Genomic DNA, 22,601 nt, shown 5'->3' with positions numbered 1-22,601 from the left:
GCCCGGATGTGGGCGCGGCTCGGAGGCGACAGAGGGGGCGTGGCCTCTGCCTGCCGGAAGTGACGTCAGGGCGGAGCCGCCCGCAGGGAGCGGGGAGCGGAGCGGACGGAGCCAAGATGGCGGCGCCGGGGCTGGGCCGGCCCTGAGGGGCCGTGAGGGGCCGGGAGGGGCCCCCGCGCTCGGCGGGCTGGGACGGGCCCGCAGGGGGGGCCCCGCCGCTCCCCCCGCCGCTCCTCGCGACGCTGCCGCCGCCGGAGCCTCCCGGGGGCCTGACCGGAGCCTCCCCGGGGCCTGCTCGGGGCCTTTTGCGGCCTTACCGGGGCCTCCCCGCCGCTTTTCGGGGCTCGACGGGGCCGTTTGGGGCATCCCCGGGGCTCGGGGGCGCCGTTTGCGGCCTTACCGGGGCCTCGCCGGGCTTTGACCGGAGCTTTTTGGGGTCGAACCGGGCCCTTCCCGAGGCCTCCGGGGCTGAACCGGGGCTTTGAGGGCCTTTAACGGGGCGAGCCCTCCCGGTGCTCCCCGTTTTGGTTCTTTCTCGCTGGAATTCGGGGCCGATTTCAGCCGAAATCGCGGCAAAATCGGATTTTTTTTTGTTTATTTTTAATTTTTGTGTTGTTTATTTAACAGCGCTTTTCCTGTTTTATTTTTTTATTTTTTTTCCGGGATTCCGGTTCCTCCCGTGGCTCAGAAAATCCCGGGATTTGCGGCGCAGCAGGAACGGGATGAAATGCCAAGGATTTCTTCAGGCCGGCGAATTTATTTTTGTTTTTTTCTTGCGGTTTTTGTTTTGATCGAAACAAAATCCGCCATCCAGGGAATTCCTGCCTCGGCAATGTCCGCCCTGGAACCGGGAATGACTTAAAGGCAACGCCGCGCTTGGCTTTTCTTCGCTAAATTATTAATTAGCAAATTAAAAAATAATTTAAAAAAGGGTTTTTTCTGGGGGGAGGAAATAATTCCGGTAAGGACTGAGAGCGCTCCAGGCATCGCCGGAACTTTGGGGATTTTTTTTTAGGGGGAATTTGTTGGAAAATTAAAGAGAAGGAAAAAGGGATCGGAGATCGCTGAGAGCGCCAGCGGGCACGGCTGAGGTGGGTCCGGGGATGGTTCGGGGTTTAATTAATCTTAATTAATTTGGGGTTTGATTAATTGGGGATTTATCTTTGGGGGAGTGGGGAAAGGGATCCAGGGAAGGGAGGGATGGAGCTGGGGAGGTTCAGGGTTGATCCAAAGGGGTTTGGGATGGATCCAGAAGTTCATGATGGACCTGGAGAGGTTCAGGGTGGATCCAGAGGGTTCTGGTGGACCTGGAGAGGTCTGGGATGGATCCAGAGAGGTTCAGGATGGATCTTGGGAAGTCTGGGATGGATCCAGAGGGTCCTGATGGATCCAAAGAGGTTCAGGATGGATCTAGGGATGGATCCAGAGGGTCCTCATGGATCTAAAGGGGTTTGGGATGGATCCAGAAGGTCCTGATGGACCTGGAGAGGTTCAGGATGGAGCCAGGGAAGGTCAGGATGGATCTGGAGAGGTTTGGGATGGATCCAGTGATGGATCCCGAAGGTCCTGATGGACCTGGAGAGGTCTGGGATGGATCCAAAGGGGTCTGGGATGGATCCAGAAGGTCCTGATGGATCTGGAGAGGTTCAGGATGGATCCAGGGATGGATCCAGAAGGTCCTGATGGATCTGGAGAGGTTTGGGACGGATCCAGGGAAGTTTGGGATGGATCCAGAGGGTCCTGATGCATCTGGAGAGGCTTGAGGTGGATTTGGAGAAGTTCCAAGTGGATCCAGAGAGGTTCAGGATGGATCTGGAGACCTCTGAGATGGATCCAGAAGGTCCTGATGGAGCTGGAGAGAGTCAGGATTAATCCAATGAGGTCTGGGATGGATCCAGAGGGTCCTGATGGATCCAGAGAGGCTTGAGATGGATTTGGAGAGGTTCAAGATGGATCCAGAAGTTCCTGGTGGATGTGGAGAGGTTCAGGGTGGATCTAAAGAGGTTCAGGATGGATCCAGAAGGTCCTGATGGATCTGGAGAGGTTCAGGGTGGATCCAGAAGGTCTTGATGGAGCTGGAGAGCTCTGGGCTGGATCTGGAGAGGTTCAGGATGGAGCCAGGGAAGTTCAGGATGGATCTAAAGGGGTTTGGGGTGGATCCAGGGAAGTTTATGATGGATCCAGAGAGTCCTGATGGATCTGGAGAGAGTCAGGATTCATCCAAGGAGGTCTGGGATGGATCCAGAGGGTCCTGATGGATCTGGAGAGGTTCAGGATGAATCCAGAGGAGTTTGGGATGGATCCAGAAGATCCTGGTGGATCCAGGAAGAGTCAGGATGGATCTGGAGAGGTTCAGGATGGATCCAGGGATGGATCCAGAAGGTCCTGATGGACCTGGAGAGGTTCAGGGTGGATCCAGGGATGGATCCAGAGACTCTTGATGGAGCTGGAGAGCTCTGGGATGGATCCTGGGAAGTTTGGGATGGATCCAGAAGATCCTGGTGGATCCAGGAAGAGTCAGGATGGATCCAGAGGGGTTCAGGATGGATCCAGAAGGTCCTGATGGATCTGGAGAGGTTCAGGATGGATCCAGAGCAGTTTGGGATGGAGCAGGAGAAGCTCAGGAATTCAATTCCCACATTCCCAGCTGCTTCCAGGCCTGGGAATTCCCAAATTCCCAAATTCCAGAGCTGGTTTTCCATGGGATGTTTGGTCAGGATCTTCTTCCTCCTCCTCCTCCCTTCCACCCTCTTCTTCCCAAAAATCCAAATTTATTGGGGCTGGGAATGGAATTTTGGGAATTCTTGCTGGATTTAGGAGTGGAAATTCATCAGGAAAAAAAAAAAAAGAAGAAAAATCAGGATTAATCCAAATTTTGGGGGTTTTTCCCCAATGATTTGGGAATTTTTCCTATCCCTGAGAATTGTGAGGGAAAAATTCACCTGGAATCTCCCTCATGTCCATTTCCCCCCGGAAAATTCACCTAAAAATTGGGATTTGGGACTTTTCTCCCCAGCCAGGCTGGGATTTTTAGGGATAATTCTGGAATTTTGATGATTTTGGCCCGGATTTAATGGGAAAAATCCCAAAATATCCTCAGGGATCCCACGGGCCCAGCCCTGGGAAGCTGCAGGAACTCGTTTTTCCCGTTGATCCCGAAATTATTTGAATGTTCCCGGAATTCTCTTCCTGGGAAAAGGGGTGGGAGGGATTTCCTGAGGGATTTTGGGATCTTTGGGGTTTTTCTGGGGGATTTTTCTGCTCATTTCTGAGGGAAAATCCACAAATTTTTGGGATTTCCACCTCCCACCCCTCAGGATTTTGGGATTTTGGGAACCATTGGAATTTCCAGCCAGAATTTCCTGCTTGGAAATGAATTTAACAATTTTTGTGGATTTTTTTTTTTGAACGTTTAATCCCCAAAATTCCCCTTTCCCGGGGGTCAGCACTTCCATAAAATCTCAATTTTCCCAAATTTCTTTGGATTTTCACACCAAATTCCAGCTTTTTTCCTGGCTTCCACGTGAGGAAAACCATCCAGGATCATTCCAGGGAGGTTGGTGCTGATGAATCCAAGATTTTTTTCCCAATTTTTGCACAACTCACCACCCAAATTCAGGAAAAAAAGAGACATTTTCATGAAAACTCCCTAAAAAAATCAGGATCACAGCACCAGGTGTTTCCCATTCCTGTTTTTTTCCCCTGGATTCGGGGCCAGGCTGTTTTTTTCCAGGGATTTTTTTTGGGAATTTCCTCCTTGGGGAGGAATTGGGGTGGGTGGGGGGTTCCTGATGTTTTCCCTTTGTTTGGGAGATTGTAGCCAGGGAGGGGCCGGAGCAGGGATGGGGGTGGATCCCAGGGAAATCTGGGATTGGGATCCTGATGGAAAATCCCCAAGATTGGGGTCGGGATCCCGATGGAAAATTCCCAAGATTGGGATTGGGATCCTGATAGAAAATCCCAGGGATTTGGGTCGGGATCCTGATGGAGAATCCCAAAGATTGGAGTCAGGATCCCACTGGAAAATTCCTGGGATTGGGGTTGGGATCCTGAGTGGATCCCAATGGAAAATCCTGGGATTGGGGTCAGCATTTCAATGGAAAATCTCTGGGATTGGGGTTGGGATCCTGATGGAAAATCCTGGGATTGGGTTCAGGATCCCACTGGAAAATCCCAAAGATTGGGGTCAGGATCCCACTGGAAAATCCTTGGGATTGGGGTCGGGATCCTGATGGAAAATCCCAAAGATTGGGGTTGGGATCCTGATAGAAAATCCCAGGGATTTGGGGTCAGGATCCCACTGGAAAATCCCTGGGATTGGGGTTGGGATCCTGATGGAAAATCCCAAAGGTTGGGGTTGGGATCCTGATAGAAAATCCCAGGGATTTGGGTCAGGATCCCACTGGAAAATTCCTGGGATTTGGGTTGGGATCCTGAGTGGATTCCAATGGGAAACCCCCAGGATTTGGGGTCAGGATCCCACTGGAAAATCCCTGGGATTGGGGTTGGGATCCTGATGAAAAATCCCAAAGGTTGGGGTTGGGATCCTGATAGAAAATCCCAGGGATTTGGGGTCAGGATCCCACTGGAAATTTACTGGGATTGGGGTCAGGATACCAATGGAAAATCTCTGGGATTGGGGTCGGGATCCTGATGGAAAATGCCCAGGATTTGGGGTCAGGATCCCAATGGAAAATCCCAGGGGTTGGAGCTGGGATCCTGATAGAAAATCCCAGGGATTTGGGTCAGGATCCCACTGGAAAATTCCTGGGATTTGGGTTGGGATCCTGAGTGGATTCCAATGGGAAACCCCCAGGATTTGGGGTCAGGATCCCACTGGAAAATCTCTGGGATTGGGGTTGGGATCCTGATGGAAAATCCCAAAGATTGGGGTTGTGATCCTGAGAGGATCCCAATGGAAAATCCTGGGATTGGGGTCAGGATCCCACTGGGATCCCACTGGAAAATCCCCAAGATTGGGGTTGGGATCCTGATGGAAAATCCCAAAGATTGGGGTCAGGATCCCAATGGAAAATCCCCGGGATTGGGATTGGGATCCTGAGAGAATCCCACTGGAAAATCCTGGGATTGGGGTCAGGATCCCACTGGAAAATCCCCAGGATTGGGATTGGGATCTCGACTGGATTCCAATGGAAAACCCCCAGGATTTGAGTCAGGATCCTGAGTGGATTCCAATGGAAAATCCCTGGGATCGGGGTCAGGATCGTGATGGAGAACCCTTGGGATTTGGGGTCAGGATCCCCATGTCCCCAGGTGCCCATGGCGGGGCAGAGGCGCAGTGGCAGTGCCATGTCCCACTGACCCCATGTCCCTGTGTCCCCATGTCCCCAGGTGCCCATGGCGGGTCGGAAGCGTGGCGCCGGCAGTGCCAACGGTGACACAGGTGGCACGCTGCCGTGGCCGGAGGAGCCAGTCCTGTACTGACCCCACGTCCCATTGTCCCCAGGTGCCCATGGCGGGTCGGAAGCGCGGCGCTGGCAGTGCCAACGGCGGCACGGGCGGCGCGGTGCCGTGGCCGGAGGAGCCGGGCGAGCGCGAGCAGGGCCTGTACTCGCTGCACCGCATGTTCGACATCGTGGGCGCGCAGCTGACGCACCGCGACGTGCGCGTGCTCTCCTTCCTCTTCGTGGACGTGCTGGACGAGGCCGAGCGCGGCCGCATCCGCTCGGGCCGCGACTTCCTGCTGGCCCTGGAGCGCCAGGGCCGCTGCGACGAGAGCAACCTGCGGCAGCTGCTGCAGCTGCTGCGCATCATCACCCGCCACGACCTGCTGCCCTACGTCAGCCTCAAGAGGCGGCGCCCCGGTGAGTGCCTGGTGTGATATATCGTGATATATGGGGTCATTGTTGTGAAACTTGGGGTGATATCGGGGTATTGGGGTCACATCATCCGCCATGAGCTGCTGCCCTACGTCAGCCTCAAGAGGCGGCGCCCTGGTGAGTGCCTGGTGTGATAAATCACGATATATTGTGATATATGGGGTCATGCTCGCGATATTTGGGGTGATATCGGGGTATTGGGGTCACATCACCCGCCACGACCTGCTGCCCTACGTCAGCCTCAAGAGGCGGCGCCCCGGTGAGTGCCTGGTGTGATATATCGCGATATATGGGGTCATTGTTGTGATATATGGGGTGATATCGGGGTATTGGGGTCACATCATCAATCATCACCCGCCACGAGCTGCTGCCCTACGTCAGCCTCAAGAGGCAGTGCCCCGGTGAGTGTCCGTCACGATATACTGTGATATATGGGGCCACTGTCGTGATATACGGGGTGATATCGGGGTATTGGGGTCGCATCATCCGCCATGAGCTGCTGCCCTACGTCAGCCTCAAGAGGCGGCGCCCCGGTGAGTGCCTGGTGTGATATATCGCGATATATGGGGTCATTGTTGTGATATATGGGGTGATATCGGGGTATTGGGGTCACATCATCACCCGCCACGAGCTGCTGCCCTACGTCAGCCTCAAGAGGCGGCGCCCCGGTGAGTGTCCGTCACGATATATTGTGATATATGGGGTCATGCTCGTGATATTTGGGGTGATATCGGGGTATTGGGGTCACACCATCTGCCACGAGCTGCTGCCCTATGTCAGCCTCAAGAGGCGGCACCCTGGTGAGTGTCTGTCAGGATATATCGCGATATATGGGGTGATATTGGGGTGTTGGGGTCACATCATCACCCGCCACGAGCTGCTGCCCTACGTCAGCCTCAAGAGGCGGCGCCCCGGTGAGTGCCTGTCGCGATATATCGCGATATACAGGGACGTTGTCATGGTATAAGGGGTCACCGTCAGTGTATGGGGGTATTGGGATCACACCATCCTCTGCTGTTCCCAGTGCCATGCCCGTGCCATTCCGATGCCATCCCATGCCATTTCCATGCCATTCCTGGTGCCATTCCCGTGATGTTCCTGTTTCCAGTGCCATTCCGGTGCCATTCCCAGTGCCATTCTTATGCCATCCTGGTGCCATTCCTGTGACATTCTGTTGCCGTTCTGGTGCCATTCCTGGTGCCATTCCCGTTCCCAGTGCCATCCCAGTGCCATTCCTGTGACATTCTGTTGCCGTTCTGGTGCCATTCCCATTTCTGGTGCCATTCCCGGTGCCATCCTGGTGCCGTTGCCATGACGTTCCCATGACATTCCTGTTGCCATGACATTTCCATGCCATCCCGGTGCCATCTCGTGACATTTCCGTCCCTGTTTGTGTCCTCAGTGTGCCCGGACCTGGTGGACAAGTACCTGGAGGAGACGTCCATCCGCTACGTCACCCCCCGCGCGCCCGGGGGGGCCCCGCCCGGCCTCGGCCACCCCCACAAATCAGGTACGGACCCCCGGGGTCACTGTCCCCTCCCTTTGGGGTCACTGTCCCCATTTGGGGTCATCATCACTCCCGTGTGGGGTCATTGTCACCCTTTGGGGTCACCATCCCCTTTTGAGATCGTTGTCACTCCCGTTTGAGGTCATCATCGCCCTTTGGGGTCACTGTCCCGTTTTGGAGACACCAGCCCCCCATGGGATCATTGTCACCCCCATTTTGGGGTCACCGTCCCCTTTTGGGGTCATTGCCATCCCCATTTGGGATCATCACCCCCATTTGGGGTTATCGTCACCCCTTGGGTTCATTGTCACCCCCATTTGGGGTCACCAGCCCCTTGTGGTCATCCCAAAGTTCCCGACCCTGGAGCCTCACAGGGCTCTGGGTTTGGGGGACTGTGCCCACATCTGATGGATGGTTTTGGGGTCTGTGGGGTTGGATTTGGGGTCCCTGACCCCATTTCCCCCATATCCCAGTGCCTGCCCCCCACCCGTCCCTGTGCTGCCCCCTGGGGTGGGATTTGGGATGGGTTTAGGGTTCCCTTGATTTATTTGGGGTCTGTCAGGTTGGATTTGGGGTCCCTGACCCCACTTCTCCCCATGTCCTAGTGCCTGCTCCCAGGATGGGGTTTGGGATGGGTTTGGGGTTCCCTGGATGGTTTTGGGATCTGTGGGGTGGGATTTGGGACCTCTGGGGTTGCATTTGGGGTCTCTGTGGGGTTGGATTTGGGGTCCATGACCCCATTTGTGCCCCCCATGTCCCAGTGCCTGCCCCCCACCCGTCCCTGTGCTGCCCCCCGGGGTGGGATTTGGGATGGATTGGGGTGGGATTTGGGATCTCTGGGGTTGCATTTGGGGTCTGTGGGGTTGGATTTGGGGTCCCTAACCCCATTTGTGCCCCCCATGTCCCAGTGCCTGCCCCCCACCCGTCCCTGTGCTGCCCCCCGGGGGGGCCCCAGCTGGGCCCCAAGCGCCCGGGCCGGGCCCGGAGCCTCCTCGGGAGCCAACGGAAACGGAGAAAGTCAGCGACCCCCGACCCCAAGGAGAAACAGACCTGCGGTGAGAGGGGATTTGGGATTGTGGGATTGGGATTGGGAACGTGGGAATGTGGGATTGGGATCCCCAGGGAGAAACAGACCTGCGGTGAGAGGGGATTTGGGATTGGGAATGGGATCCCCAAGGAGAAACAGACTTGTGCTGAGCAGGGTATGGGATTGGGAATGGGATCCTTAAAGATAAACAGACCTGTTGGTAAAAGGCCATTTGGGATTGGGAATACAAGATTAGGATTGGGATCCCCAGTGCATGAGACATCCCAAAACTGGGAAAAATTTCCCACGTTTCCCCCAGTCCCAAACTCCCTAAATCCCACATCCCCCCAATCCTAAACACCACACTCCCCCAATCCCAAACCCCCTAACCCCACATTCCCCCAACCTCTAAACCCCATTCCCCCAATCCTAAACCCCACATTCCCCAATCCTAAACCCCACATCCCCCAATCCTGAACACCCTAAACCCCATTCCCCCCAATCCCAAACCCCTAAATCCCCCGTTTCCCCCACGCCCAGACATCCGCCTGCGCGTGCGCGCCGAGTACTGCCAGTCCCTAAACCCCACATCCTCCAATCCCAAACCCCACATTCCCACATTCCCCCAATCCCAAACCCCTTAAACCCACATCCTCCAATCCCAAACCCCCTAAACCCCAATTCCCCCAATCCCAAAACCCCCTAAATCCCCCAATTTCCCCCAATCCTAAATCCCCCATTTCCCGACACCCAGACATCCGCCTGCGTGCCGAGTACTGCCATTCCTTAAACCCCACATCCTCCAATCCCAAACCCCACATTCCCCAATCCCAATCCCCACATTCCCACATTCCCCCAATCCCAAACCCCTTAAACCCCACATCCCCCAATCCCAAAACCCCCTAAATCCCCCATTTCCCCCATCCCCAGACATCCGCCTGCGCGTGCGCGCCGAGTACTGCCAGTCCCTAAACCCCACATCCTCCAATCCCAAACCCCACATTCCCCAATCCCAAACTCCTTAAACCCCACATTCCCCATTCCCAAACCCCCTAAATCCCCCATTTTCCCCAATCCCAAACCCCACATTCCCCAATCCCAAACCCCACATTCCCCAATCCCAAACCCCACATTCCCCAATCCTAAATCCCCCAATTCCCCCAATCCCAAACCCCTAAATCCCCCGTTTCCCCCACGCCCAGACATCCGCCTGCGCGTGCGCGCCGAGTACTGCCAGTCCCTAAACCCCATTCCCCACATTCCCCCAATCCTAAACCCCTAAACCCCACATCCCCCAATCCCAAACCCCACATCCCCCAATCCCAAACCCCACATTCCCCAATCCCAAACCCCCTAAACCCCATTTTCCCCAATCCCAAACCCCTAAATCCCCCATTTCCCCCATGCCCAGACATCCGCCTGCGCGTGCGCGCCGAGTACTGCCAGTCCCTAAACCCCACATCCTCCACTCCCAAACCCCACATTCCCCATTCCCAAACCCCCTAAACCCCAATTCCCCCAATCCCAAACCCCTAAATCCCCCGTTTCCCCCGTGCCCAGACATCCGCCTGCGCGTGCGCGCCGAGTACTGCCAGCACGACTCCGCCCTGCACGGCAACGTCTTCTCCAACAAGCAGGACCCTCTGGAGCGCCAGTTCGAGCGCTTCAACCAGGCCAACACCATCCTGAAATCGCGGGATTTGGGCTCCATCATCTGCGACATCAAATTCTCGGAGCTCACCTACCTCGACGCCTTCTGGCGGGATTACATCAACGGCTCCCTCCTGGAGGCCCTCAAGGGCGTCTTCATCACGGACTCGCTCAAACAGGCCGTGGGCCACGAGGCCATCAAGCTGCTGGTCAACGTGGACGAGGAGGATTACGAGTTGGGTCGCCAGAAACTCCTCAGGAACTTGATGCTCCACACGGCTCCCTGAGGGATTCACCCCCACCCTGCCCCCCAGTTTGGGTTTTTTTGGGGTTTTTTTTGGGATTTTCCTGGTTTTTTTTTTCCTCTCCCTCCCCGCCACCCCGGTTCTTCGGCGGAGTTGCGCTCGTGGATTTGGGGAGGGTTGGAGGTGTGGGGGATTCCGGGATTTGGAGGTTTTTGGGGGTTCCTGGTGGGTTCTCCTTGTGTTTTCCATGGGGTTTTCCCCTCCTGTTTTTTCTTTTGTATCCATTAAAACTGGTGATGAAAAGGCAAAAATCCCATTGGTGCCACATGCTGGGATTTGGGGTGCGGAATATTCCAGAATTCCTCACTTTGTCTTGTCAGTTCCTTCTTTTCTTTTTTGTTCTCCATGTTTCCTTCCCGATTTCTTTTTTTCCATTAAAAATGGTGATGAAAATGCAAAAATCCCATTGGTGCCACATGCTGGGATTTGGGGTGTGGAATATTCCAGAATTCCTCACTTTGTCCTGTCACTTCTTCCTTCTCTTTGTGTTTTCCATGTTTTCTCCCTATTTTCATTTCTTTTCTCCCTATTTTATTTTCTGTTTTTTTCCATTAAAAACGGTGATGAAAAGGCAAAAATCCCATTGGTGCCAAATGCTGGGATTTGGGGATCTGGGGTGTGGAATATTCCAGAATTCCTCACTTTGCTCTGTCAGTTCCTCCTTGTGTTTTCCACATAGTCCCCCTGTTTTGTCCATATTTTCTTTTTTTTTTTTTCCATTAAAAATGGTGATGAAAAGGCAAAAATCCCATTGGTGCCTCACACTGGGATTTGGGGGGGATTTGGGATGTGAAATATTCCAGAATTCCTCACTTTGTCCTGTCAGTTCCTCCTTATGTTTTCCACATTTTCTCCCTGTTTTGTCCATCTTTTCTTTTCTTTTCTTTTCTCTTTTCTTTTCTTTTCTTTTCTTTTCTTTTCTTTTCTTTTCTTTTCTTTTCTTTTCTTTTCTTTTCTTTTCTTTTCTTTTCTTTTCTTTTCTTTTCTTTTCTTTTCTTTTCTTTTCTTTTCCATTAAAAACAGTGGCAAAAAGGCAAAAAATCCCATTGGTTCCATATGCTGGGATTTGGGGATCAGGGGTGTGGAATATTCCAGAATTCCTCACTTTTTCCTGTTAATTCCTCCTTTGTGTTTTCCATGTTTTCTCCCTGTTTCCTTTTTTTATCCATCAAAAATGGTGAAGAAAACACAAAAATCCCATTGGTGCGACACGTTGGGATTTGGGATGTGGAATATTCCAGAATTCCTCATTTTCCTTGTCAAATTCCTCCTTCTTGTGTTTTCCATGGTTTTTTCCTCTTTTGTATCCATTAAAAATGGCCAAAAAAAGGTTAAAAAAATCTCATTTTAAGAACCTGAGGGGGACACTCTGGGATTTGGGGATTGGAGGTGTGGAATATTCCAGAATTCCCCATTTTCCTTACCAAATTATTTTTTTTCCATTATTTTTCCCTCATTTATATCCATTAAAGACAACGAAAAGCAAATGGCAAATTCCCCCAAAATTCCCATTTTTATCCCCAAATCCCTGGTTTTCCCCCCTAAAAATTCCCATTTCCCCCCAAAACCCAACAGGGATGGAGTTTTTCCCATTTTTCTTGTTTTTCCCCCCATTCCCACCCAGCATTTGGGGGGTTCAGGGTTGTCCCCAGTCCCTCCCATCCCAAAATTTCTCCACACTTCGGGGTCATTTCCTGGGATTTTTGTATTTTTCAAATTTTAATAGAAAGAAATTCCTCCTCCCCCAAAACCCCTAAAAAAGGGGGAACCCCCCCAAAAAGTGAAAATCCCATTTGGGGACAAAAGTGCTGATTCAGTGCAAATTTGGGCTGATTTGGGGGTGAATTGATGCAGATTTTGGGGTGAATTTGGGCAGATTTGGGGCTGATTCAAAGCAGATTTGGGGTTGATTTTGGGGCAGTTTCAGAGCAGATTTGGGACTCCCCCCAAAAAAAGAAGGGGGACACCTTGTGCTGTTTCACTTTGGGGACAAAAAGGCTGATTTGGAGCAGATTTGGTGTAAATTGGGGCAGATTCAGGGTCAATTTTGGGCTAAATTGATGCAGAATTGGAGCAAATTTGGGGCTGAATCAGGACCCCAAAAAAGAGTGGGGACCCCCAAAAGGAGAGCAGGGAGGACACGTTGTGGCATTTCATTTTGGGGACAAAAAGGGCAGATTTGGGATTGATTTGGGGCTGAATTGGTGAAGATTTGGGACCCCAAAAAGAGCAGAGAGAACACATTGTGCCATTCAGTTTTGGGTATAAAAGAGCAGATTTGGGGCTGATTTGGGGCTGAATTGGTGCAGATTTGGAGCTGATTTAGGGATGAGTTGATGGAAATTTGGGGCTGATTTGGTATCCCCAATAAAAAAAGGGGAGACATGTTGTGCTATTGCATTTTGGGGAGAAAAGAGCAGATTTGGGGCTGAATTGGTGCAGATTTGGGGACCCCCAAAAAGAAAGGGGGGACATGTGCCCTTCCATTTTGGGGACAAAAGGGCAGATTTGGGACTGATTTGGAACCCCCAAAAAGAGCAGGGAGGACACATTGTGCCATCCCATTTTGGGGACAAAAAGGGCAGATTTGGAACTGATTTGGGGTTGAATTGGTGCAGATTTGATGGGGATTTGGAGCTGATTTGGGACCCCAAAAAGAGCAGGGGGACACACTGTGCCATTCAGTTTTGGGTACAAAAGGGCAGATTTGGGGCTGATTTGGGGCTGATTTGGGGCTGATTTTGGACTGAATTGATGCACATTTGGGAATTGATTTCAGACTGAATTGATCCATATTTGGGGCTGAATGGATGGGGATTTGGGACTGATTTGGGACCCCAAAAAGAGCAGGGAGGACACATTATGCCATCCCATTTTGGGGACAAAAAGGGCAGATTCGGGGCTGAATTGGGACTGAATTGGTGCACATTTGGGATTGATTTCAGACTGAATTGATGCTGATTTGAGGCTGATTTGGGACTGAATTGGTGCACATTTGGGATTGGTTTCAGACTGAATTGATGCTGATTTGGGGCTGAATTGATGCACATTTGGGATTGATTTCAGACTGAATTGATGCTGATTTGGGGCTGAATTGTAGGAGATTTGGGGCTGATTTGGGACCCCAAAAAGAACAAGGAGGACACACTGTGCCATCCCATTTTGGGGACAGAAAAGCAAACCCGGTGCAAACCCCGGCGGATTCGCCCCACGCCCGGCGCCATCACGTCCCCGGTGTCCCCGTCGGTGTCCCCGTCGGTGTCCCGTAGATGTCCCCCCCGGCGGTGGCCGTGCACGGGCAGCTGCCTGCGCACCTGCTCCAGGTAGGGCAGGTCGATGTGGGCCAGGCACAGCCCCGGCCCCTCGTGGCACTGTGCCACCACGGCGCCCCAGGGATCGGCCACCAGCGAGTGCCCGAAGGACGCGCGGGCGGCGTTGTGGCGGCCGGTCTGCGCCGCGGCCACCACGTAGCACTGGCACTCGATGGCACGGGCACGCAGCAGCACCTGGGGACAGGGGGACACTGAGGGGACAGGGGGACACTGAGGGGACAGGGGGACACGGGGGGCACTCGATGGCACGGGCACGCAGCAGCACCTGGGGACAGGGGGACACTGAGGGGACAGGGGGACACTGAGGGGACAGGGGGGACACGGGGGGCACTCGATGGCACGGGCACGCAGCAGCACCTGGGGGACAGTGGGGACACTGAGGGGACAGGGGGACACTGAAGGGACAGGGGGGACACTGAGGGGACAGGGGACACTGAGGGGACAGGGGGCACTCGATGGCACGCGCACGCAGCAGCACCTAGGGGACAGTGGGGACACTGAGGGGACAGGGGGGACACTGAGGGGACAGGGGGACACTGAAGGGACAGGGGGGACACAGGGGACACTCGATGGCACGGGCACGCAGCAGCACCTCAAGGGACAGCACTGTCACCAAGGGGGACATGGGGCACTCGATGACACGGGCGCGCAGCAGCACCCGGGGACAGGGGGACACTGAGGGGGGACATGGGCACATAGGGGTGTCACCAATGGGGACATGGGGGCACTCGATGACACGGGCACGCAGCAGCACCTGGGGGACAGCAGGGTCACCGAGGGGACATGGGGGACACAGGGGTGTCACTAAGGGGGGACACAAGGGACACTCAATGACACGGGCACGCAGCAGCACCTCAGGGGACAGTGCTGCCACTGGGAAAGGACAGGCGTGTCACCCAGGGGACAGAACCAGGGGACATGGGGGACAATCAATGGCACAGGCACCCCAACCTCCCCAGAGGTGTCCCCAGCCCCCCCCCAGCGTGTCCCCAAGCCCTCCATGGTTGTCCCCTCACCTCCCAGTGCGCAGCTCCGGTGGGGACGGTGAAGGCCGAGGGGAAGGTCAGGATTTGGGCACCGGCCCCGCGCAGGGCCAGGGACAGCTCCGGGAAGCGCAGGTCATAGCACACGGCCAGCCCCACCTGGGGACATTGGGGACATTGGGGACATTGGGGTCACCCTGGGCCAGCTCCGGGAAGCGCAGGTCATAGCACACGGCCAGCCCCACCTGGGGACATTGGGGACATTGGGGTCACCCTGGGCCAGCTCTGGGAAGCACAGGTCATAGCACACGGCCAGCCCCACCTGGGGACATTGGGGACATTGGGGACATTGGGGTCACCCTGGGCCAGCTCTGGGAAGCGCAGGTCATAGCACACGGCCAGCCCCACCTGGGGACATTGGGGACATTGGGGACACCCTGGGCCAGCCCTGGGCACTGTGAGGTCGGGGCTGGGCTCAGGGCTGGGGTCAGCTCTGGGTACCGCAGGCTGTGACGCACAACCAAGCCCAGGTTTTTTTGGGAATCGCAGGGATCAGTGAAGGCAGGGGACACTTGGGGACACTTGGGGACACTTGGGGACAGCAGGGGCCGTACCTTGCCCACGGGGGTGTCGATGGGGGGCAGCAGCTCCTGGCCAGGGTTGGTGAAGGAGCTCTCGCTCAGCGCCGGCTGCCCCGGCAGCGCCGCGTCAAACAGGTGCAGCTTGCGGTACAGGGCCACCACCGAGCCTGGGGACAGCCACCAGGGGGTTGGGGACACTGGGGACAGCCACCAAGGAGCTGGGGACAGTCACCAGGGATTGGGGACACTGGGGACAGCCACCAGAGAGCCTGGGGACAGCCACCAAGGGGTTGGGGACAGTGGGGACAGACAGGAGTTGGGAATGGTGCAGGTACGTGGCCACCAGAGAGCCTGGGGACAGCCACAGGGGGTTGGGGACACTGGGGACAGCCACTGAGGGGTTGGGGACAGCCAGAGGCATTGGGGACATTGGGACAGCAGGGACAGCCAGGGGGGTGGGAATGGTGGGGACACGGCCACCACCACATATGGGGACAGCGGGGACACAGGGACATCCAAGGGTTGGGAAAGTCGGGGACACAGGGACTGGGGGACACGGGGGTGGCACAGGGGTGGCACAGGGTGGCACAGGGTCAGGGAGGCCGTGTCCCACCCGAGTTGTCCAGCAGCAGGTGACAGTTGTAGATGCGGCCGGTGCTGTCCCAGTCCTGGCCGCGCTCGTGGAAACCCCGAGGGACAGCCACACGTCACACTCCCTGGGGACACACAGGACACTCCTGGGGACACAGGGACATGGCCCGGGGACACACAGGGACATGACTGGGGACACAGGGACATGGCCCGGGACACACAGGGACACTCCTGAGGACACAGAGCCACGTTCCCTGGGGACACAGAGGGACATTCCTGGGCACACACAGTGACATTCCCTGGAGACACAGAGGGACATGGCCTGGGGACACATGGTGACATTCCCTGGGGCCACAGTGACATTCCCTGGGGACACATGCGGTGACATTCCCTAGGAGCACATTCCCTGGGGACACACAGTGACATTTCCTGGGGACACACTGTCATTCCCTGGGGACACACAGTGACATCCCCTGGGGACACACGGTGACACACACACAGTGACATCCTCTGGGGACACACTGTCACATTCCCTGGGGGACACACAGTGACACACACACAGTGACACACACACACACAGTGACACACACACACAGTGACACACACCCAGTGCCACCCCGGTGCCCCCGCGGTGCCCGTACCTGGCCAGCTGCCGGTAGCGCCGCACGGTGTCCCCGTGCAGGGGCTCTGCCAGCTGCAGGCTGTGCTGGGCGCTGTCCCCGATGAAGTCGAAGCCCTCGGGCAGGAACACGGCCCGGGCGCCCATGGCGGCCGCGCGCCGCACCAGGCCCGAGCACTGCCGCCAGTTGTGCTCCTTGTCCGCCGTGGATGTCACCTGCGCCACCGCCACCAGCCCGCCCGGGGGGCCTGGGGACACTGCGGGGTCTGGGGCGCTGCCATGGCTGTGGGGCTGTGGGGAGGGGACACCGTGAGGGACAGGGGGACACCAATGGGCCTGGGGACACTGCGGGATCTGGGGGAGCTGCCATGGCTGTGGGGCTGTGGGAGGGGACATTGTGAGGGACAGGGGGACACCGAGGGGCCTGGGGACACTGAGGGGTCTGGGGGACACTGAGGGATCTGAGGGAGCTGCCATGGCTGTGGGGCTGTGGGGAGGGGACACCGTGAGGGACCTGAAGGGACAGGGGGACATCAATGGGCCTGGGGACACTGCGGGGGCTGGGGGCGCTGCCATGGCTGTGGGGCTGTGGGGAGGGGACACCAAGAGGGACACCAATGGGTCTGAGGACACTGCGGGATCTGGGGACGCTGCCATGGCTGTGGGGCTGCAGGGAAGGGGACACCATGAGGGACACTGATGGGCCTGGGGACACCAAGGGGTCTGGGGACACTGCGGGGGCTGGGGGTGCTGCCATGGCTGTGGGGAGGGGGCACCGTGAGGGACACGGGGACACCGAGGGGTCTGGGGGACACTGACGGGCCTATAGGGACACTGCTGCACCTGGGGACGCTGCCATGGCTGCGGGGCTGTGGGGAGGGGACACTGTGAGGGACAGGGGGACAGCAATGGGCCTGGGGACACTGCGGGGACTGGGGACGCTGCCATGGCTGTGAGGAGGGGACACCGTGAGGGACACGGGGACACCGAGGGGTCTGGGGACACTGAGGGGCCTATAGGAACACTGCTGCACCTGGGGACGCTGCCATGGCTGCGGGGCTGTGGGGAGGGGACACCGTGAGGGACAGGGGGACAGCAATGGGCCTGGGGACACTGTGGGGTCTGAGGACACTGAGGGGGCCGGGGGTGCTGCCATGGCTGTGGGGAGGGGACACCGTGAGGGACAGGGGGACACCAACGGGTCTGGGACACTGAGGGGTCTGAGGACATGGAGGGGTCTGGGGGCACCAATGGGCCTGGGGACACTGCCATGGTTATGGGACACTGAGGGGACCTCAGAGGGACAGGGGACACCACCACATCTGGGGACACCAATAGGTCTGGGGACACTGTGGGGACTGGGGACGCTGCCATGGCTGTGAGGAGGGGACACTGTGAGGGACTCAGGGGGACACTGCAGGGTCTGGGGGCGCTGCCACAGCCACAGGGCTGCAGGGAGGGGACATTGTGAGGGACAGGGGGACACCAACGGGTCTGGGGACACTGCGGGGTCTGGGACAATGCCACGGTTATGGGACACTGAGGAGACCTCGCAGTGACAGGAGGACACAGGCTTGGGGCTGTGGGGAGGGGACACCAAGGGCACCCCATGGGGACTGGTGTCACCCCATGGGACACCTCAAAGGGATTGGGGTCACCCTATGGGCACTGGGGTCACATCACAGGCCACCCCCTTGGGGACAGGGACACCCCAGGTGACCCCCATGGGGGGCAAGGTCACTCTTGAACCCCCCCACACAACTGGGGTCACCCCCAGCCCCCCCCCCTGGGGTTTTGGGGGCTTCCACGGGATTTTTGGGGTCCCCCTGGGTTTTTGGGGTTCTCCCCGTACCTGCCCGCGGTGCTGGAGCTCTGGGGGCTCTCGAGGCTCTCAGGGGGCAGCACAGCAGGGCCCGGGGGGCCACCCTCAGCCTGGGGGGGGGGGACACCCCAAATTGGGGAGGGGTCACACGGCTGGGGGGCACCTGGAACTCCCCCAAAACTGCCCCAAACACACCCAAAACTGCCCCAGGTGTGACCCCTAACTGCCCCTTGGCCCCCCCAAATGCCCTCAGCTACCCCAATGTTGATCCCAAAGTACCCCAAGCACCCCAAAAACTGCTCCCAGACCCCCCAAACACCCAAAATTGCCCCAAGCACCCCTAAAACTACCCCAGACCCCCTCAAACTATCCCAAACAGCCCCCGAAACTGCCTCAAACACCCCCAAACTGCCCCAAACATCCCCAAAACTACCCCAGACCCCCTCAAACTGCCCCAAACACCAAAACTGCCCCAAACACCTCCCATAGTGCCCCAAACACCCCCAAACTACCCCCACCACCCCCCCTACCCGTCCCCAACCCCCAAATCCCCGCACCTCCGCCCTCCCCCCATCCCAAACCCCTTTTTTCCCCCCCATTTTCCCCCGTTTCTCGCTCCCATTCCCGCACATTCCCCGCCGGCGGCAGCGCGGCCAAAGTCCCCCCCTCCAGGCGCTGCCCTCACCCAAGATGGCGGCGCCGCCGCCTCACCCGCACTCAAGATGGCGGCCGGAAGTGGCGGCGGCGCGAGAGCGGCGGGAGCGGAAAGGGCGGAGCCGAGCGGGACAAGATGGCGGAGCCGGGGAAGGGGCGAGGGGCGGCCCCGGCGGGGAAGGGGCTGAGCGCTGAGCAGGTCCGGGGGGACCGGGACATGGGGAGGGGTCCCCGGGAGATGTGAGGGGAGGAGGAGTGAGGGGAGAGCGAGGGGAAGGTGGGGATGAGGGGGGGGGGGGGGGTCTGTGGGAGCGGGGGGATGGGAGTGAGGGAGGGGTCCTTGATAATGGGGAAAGGTCTTTGATAACGGGGGGGGGGGGGGGTTCTTGATAACGGGGAGGGATCCCTGATAACTGGGAGGGGTCCTTGATAACAAGGAGGAGACGGTGATAATGGAGAGGGCTCTCTGATAATGGAGAGGGATCCCTGATAACGAGGAGGAGTCCCCTGATAAGGGGGGACAGGTCCCTGATAATGGGGAGGGGTCCTTGATAACAAGGAGGGGTCCGTGATGATGGGGAGGGGTCCCTGATAATGAGGAAGGGTCCCTGATAATGGGGAGGGGTTTCTGATAAGGTTGGGGGTGCTGCTTTGGAGTTGAGGGGTTCCCTCTCATCCCGGGGGGCTCCCCAAGCCCCCGGTGGGATCCCAACCCCAATCCCAGGGGTTTATCCCATTCCCAGTTCATCCTGATCCTGCTTCATCCCAGTCCAATCCCAGTTGATCCCAGTCCGTCCCACTCTGAACTCTCCAATCCTGTTCCCAGTTCCCCAATCCCAGTTTACCCCAATCCAGTCCCACTCCTGTTTCTCCACTCCTGATTTATCCCAATCCTGGTTTTTCCCATCCCTATTCCCAGTCCCATTCCAGTCGATCCCCATCCCATTCCCAGTCCCTCCCAGTCCATCCCAGTCCATTTCCAGTGTCTTTCAGTCCACCCCAGTCCCATCCCAACCCCCACCAGTCCGTCCCAGTGGCTCCCAGTTAACCCAGTTCCCATCCTAGCCCTCCCCAGTCTGTCCCAGTGGCTCCCAATCTGCACCAGCCCCATCCCAGTCCATTCCCAGCCCCTCCCAGTGGTTCCCAGTCCATTCCAGTGGCTCCCAGTTAACCCAGTTCTCCCCACCAGTCCGTCCCAGTGCCTCCCAGTTTGTTCCAGTTCCCATCCCAATCCATTCCCAGCCCTCCCAGCCCATTCCCAGTCCATCCCAGTCCATTCCCAGTCCCCACCCTGTGATCCCAGTCTATTCCTAGCCCCTCCCAGCCTTCCCAGTCCATTCCCAGCCCCTCCCAGTGGTTCCCAATCCATTCCAGTGGCTCCCAGTTAACCCAATTCTCCCCACCAGTCCATCCCAGTGCCTCCCAGTTTGTTCCAGTTCTCATCCCAATCCATTCCCAGCCCCTCCCAGCCTTCCCAGTCCATTCCCAGCTCATTCCAGTGGCTCCCAGTTAACCCAGTTCCCCCCCCCAGTCCGTCCCAGTGGCTCCCAGTTTGTTCCAGTTCCCATCCCAATCCATTCCCAGCCCCTCCCAGTGGCTCCCAGTCCATCCCAGTGTCTCCCAGTTACCCCAGTTCCTATCCCAGTCCGTTCCCAGTGGCTCCCAGTCCATTCCAGTCCTTCCCAGTGGTTTCTAGCCCATCCCAGTCCCCTCCCAGTCCATTCCCAGCCCCTCCCAGCCTTCCCAGTCCATTCCAGTGGCTCCCAGTTACCCCAGTTCCCATCCCAGTCCCCTCCCAGTGGCTCCCAGTCCCCTCCCAGCCCTCCCAGTCCATCCCAGTGATCCCAGTTTGGCGCAGGTGGTGTCCCGGTTTAACCGCCTGCGGCAGGACCAGCGGGGTTTGCCTCCAAGGCAGCAGAGCTGGAGCTGGAGCTCAACGAGCACACGTGGGTCAGGGGGCTTGGGGGGTTTGGGGTCGGGATTGGGGGGTTTGGGGTTGGGATTTGGGGAATTGGGGGGTTTGGGGTCAAGGATGGGGGGGTTTGGGGTCGGGATTGGGGGGTTTGGGGTCAGGATTGGGGGGTTTGGGAGCGGGATTGGGGGGTTTGGGGTCAGGACTGGGGGGTTTGGGGTCAGAGGATGGGGGATTTGCGGTCAGGATTGTGGGTTTTGGGGTCGGGATTGGGGGGTTTGGGGTTGGGATTAGGGGAATTGGGGGACATAGGGTCGGGATTAGGGGGATTGGGGGGTTTGGGAGCAGGATTGGGGTCATTATTGGGGGGTTTGGGCATGGGATTGAAGGGGTTTGGGCATAGGGGATTTGAGATCAGTGTTTGTGGGCATTGGGGTCCAGTTTGGGAGGTTTGGGGTCGGGATTGGGGGGTTTGGGGTCGGGATTGGGGATTTGGGGTTGGGATTAGGGGTATTGGGGGGTTTGGGAGCGGGATTATGGGGATTGGGGTCAGGATTGGGGGGTTTGGGGGGGATTGGGGGGTTTGGGGTCAAGGATGGGAGGTTTGGGGTCAGGATTGGGGGGTTTGGGAGCGGGATTGGGGTCATTATTGGGGGGTTTGGGCACGGGATTGAGGGGTTTGGGCATGGGGGATTTGAGATCCGTGTTTGTGGGCATTGGGGTCCAGTTTGGGGGGTTTGGGGTCAGAGGTTTGGGGTTGGGATTGGAGATTGGGATTGGAGATTAGGATTGGGGGGTTTGGGGTGAGGATTTGGGTTTGGGATTGTGACTGGAGGGTTTGGGGTCGGGATTGGAGATTGGGAATGGGGGATTTGGGGATTTGGGGTCGGGATTTGGGGGGTTTGGGGTCGGGATTTGGGGTGGAGATTTGGGTAGATTTGGGATGAGGATTTGGGGTGTATTTGGGGTATATTTAGGGTGGATTTGGCACAGGGATTTGGGGTCAGGATTGGGGTGTGTTTGGGATGGGGATTTGGGGTGTGTTGGGAGTGGATCAGGGTGTATTTGGGGTATATTTGGGGTAAATTTGGGGTGTATTTGGGATATATTTGGGGAATATTTGGGGTATGTTTGGGGTGTATTTGGGGTATTTTTGGGGTGTATTTGGGATATATTTGGGGTGTATTTGGGGTATATTTGGGGTGTATTTTGGGTTATGTTTGGGGTGTATTTGGGATATATTTGGGGTATGTTTGGGGTCTATTTGGGGTATGTTTGGGGTGTATTTGGGATATATTTGGGGAATATTTGGGGTCTATTTTGGGGTATGTTTGGGGTGTATTTGGGGTATGTTTGGGGTGTATTTGGGATATGTTTGGGGTATATTTGGGATATGTTTGGGGGGTATTTGGGATATATTTGGGGTATGTTTGGGGTGTATTTGGGGTATATTTGGGGTGTATTTGGGACACTGCCCCAGGCTGGTGATCGAGACCCTGCGCGAGGTGGATCCCACCCGGAAATGTTTCCGCATGGTCGGGGGGGTGCTGGTGGAGAGGACGGTCAAGGAGGTGCTGCCCGCCCTGGAGAGCAACAGGGAGCAGGTCTGTGACCCCAAAACCACCCTGGGATCCCATAACAATCCATTGGGATAGCCCTAAACCTGCTGGGATCCCATAAAAACCCAATGGGATAGCCCCAAACCCACTGAGATCCCGTAAAAACCCCATTTCCCAGTTTTCCCATTTTCCCCTCAGATCTCAAATCTCTCTCTTTTA

At 56.8% G+C, this 22,601-nt stretch overlaps 2 protein-coding genes across 2 annotated transcripts; one reads left to right on the top strand and one right to left on the bottom strand.

Annotated features, from left to right (window-relative positions):
• The first annotated feature begins 266 nt into the window (after positions 1-266).
• LOC134429394 (death effector domain-containing protein-like) lies at positions 267-10,580 on the top strand. Its single transcript, XM_063176548.1, has 5 exons — positions 267-1,091; positions 5,468-5,825; positions 7,243-7,350; positions 8,256-8,402; positions 9,935-10,580. The coding sequence occupies exons 2-5, from the start codon at positions 5,474-5,476 to the stop codon at positions 10,309-10,311; spliced, it is 984 nt and encodes a 327-aa protein (XP_063032618.1). The 5' UTR covers positions 267-1,091; positions 5,468-5,473; the 3' UTR covers positions 10,312-10,580.
• Positions 10,581-12,010: 1,430 nt separating this feature from the next.
• Positions 12,011-17,294, bottom strand: LOC134429096 (deaminated glutathione amidase-like). Its single transcript, XM_063176183.1, is given in 7 exon segments — positions 12,011-13,835; positions 14,678-14,803; positions 15,259-15,392; positions 15,839-15,916; positions 15,919-15,941; positions 16,458-16,701; positions 17,279-17,294. Coding segments are annotated over 7 exon segments (1,065 nt in total). The 3' UTR covers positions 12,011-13,391.
• Between the last annotated feature and the right edge of the window lie 5,307 nt (positions 17,295-22,601).

The sequence above is a fragment of the Melospiza melodia genome, chromosome 25 (assembly GCF_035770615.1).
Source record: "Melospiza melodia melodia isolate bMelMel2 chromosome 25, bMelMel2.pri, whole genome shotgun sequence".
NCBI classification, from domain to species: Eukaryota; Metazoa; Chordata; class Aves; order Passeriformes; family Passerellidae; genus Melospiza; species Melospiza melodia.
This window is presented reverse-complemented; position numbering and strand designations above follow the sequence as displayed.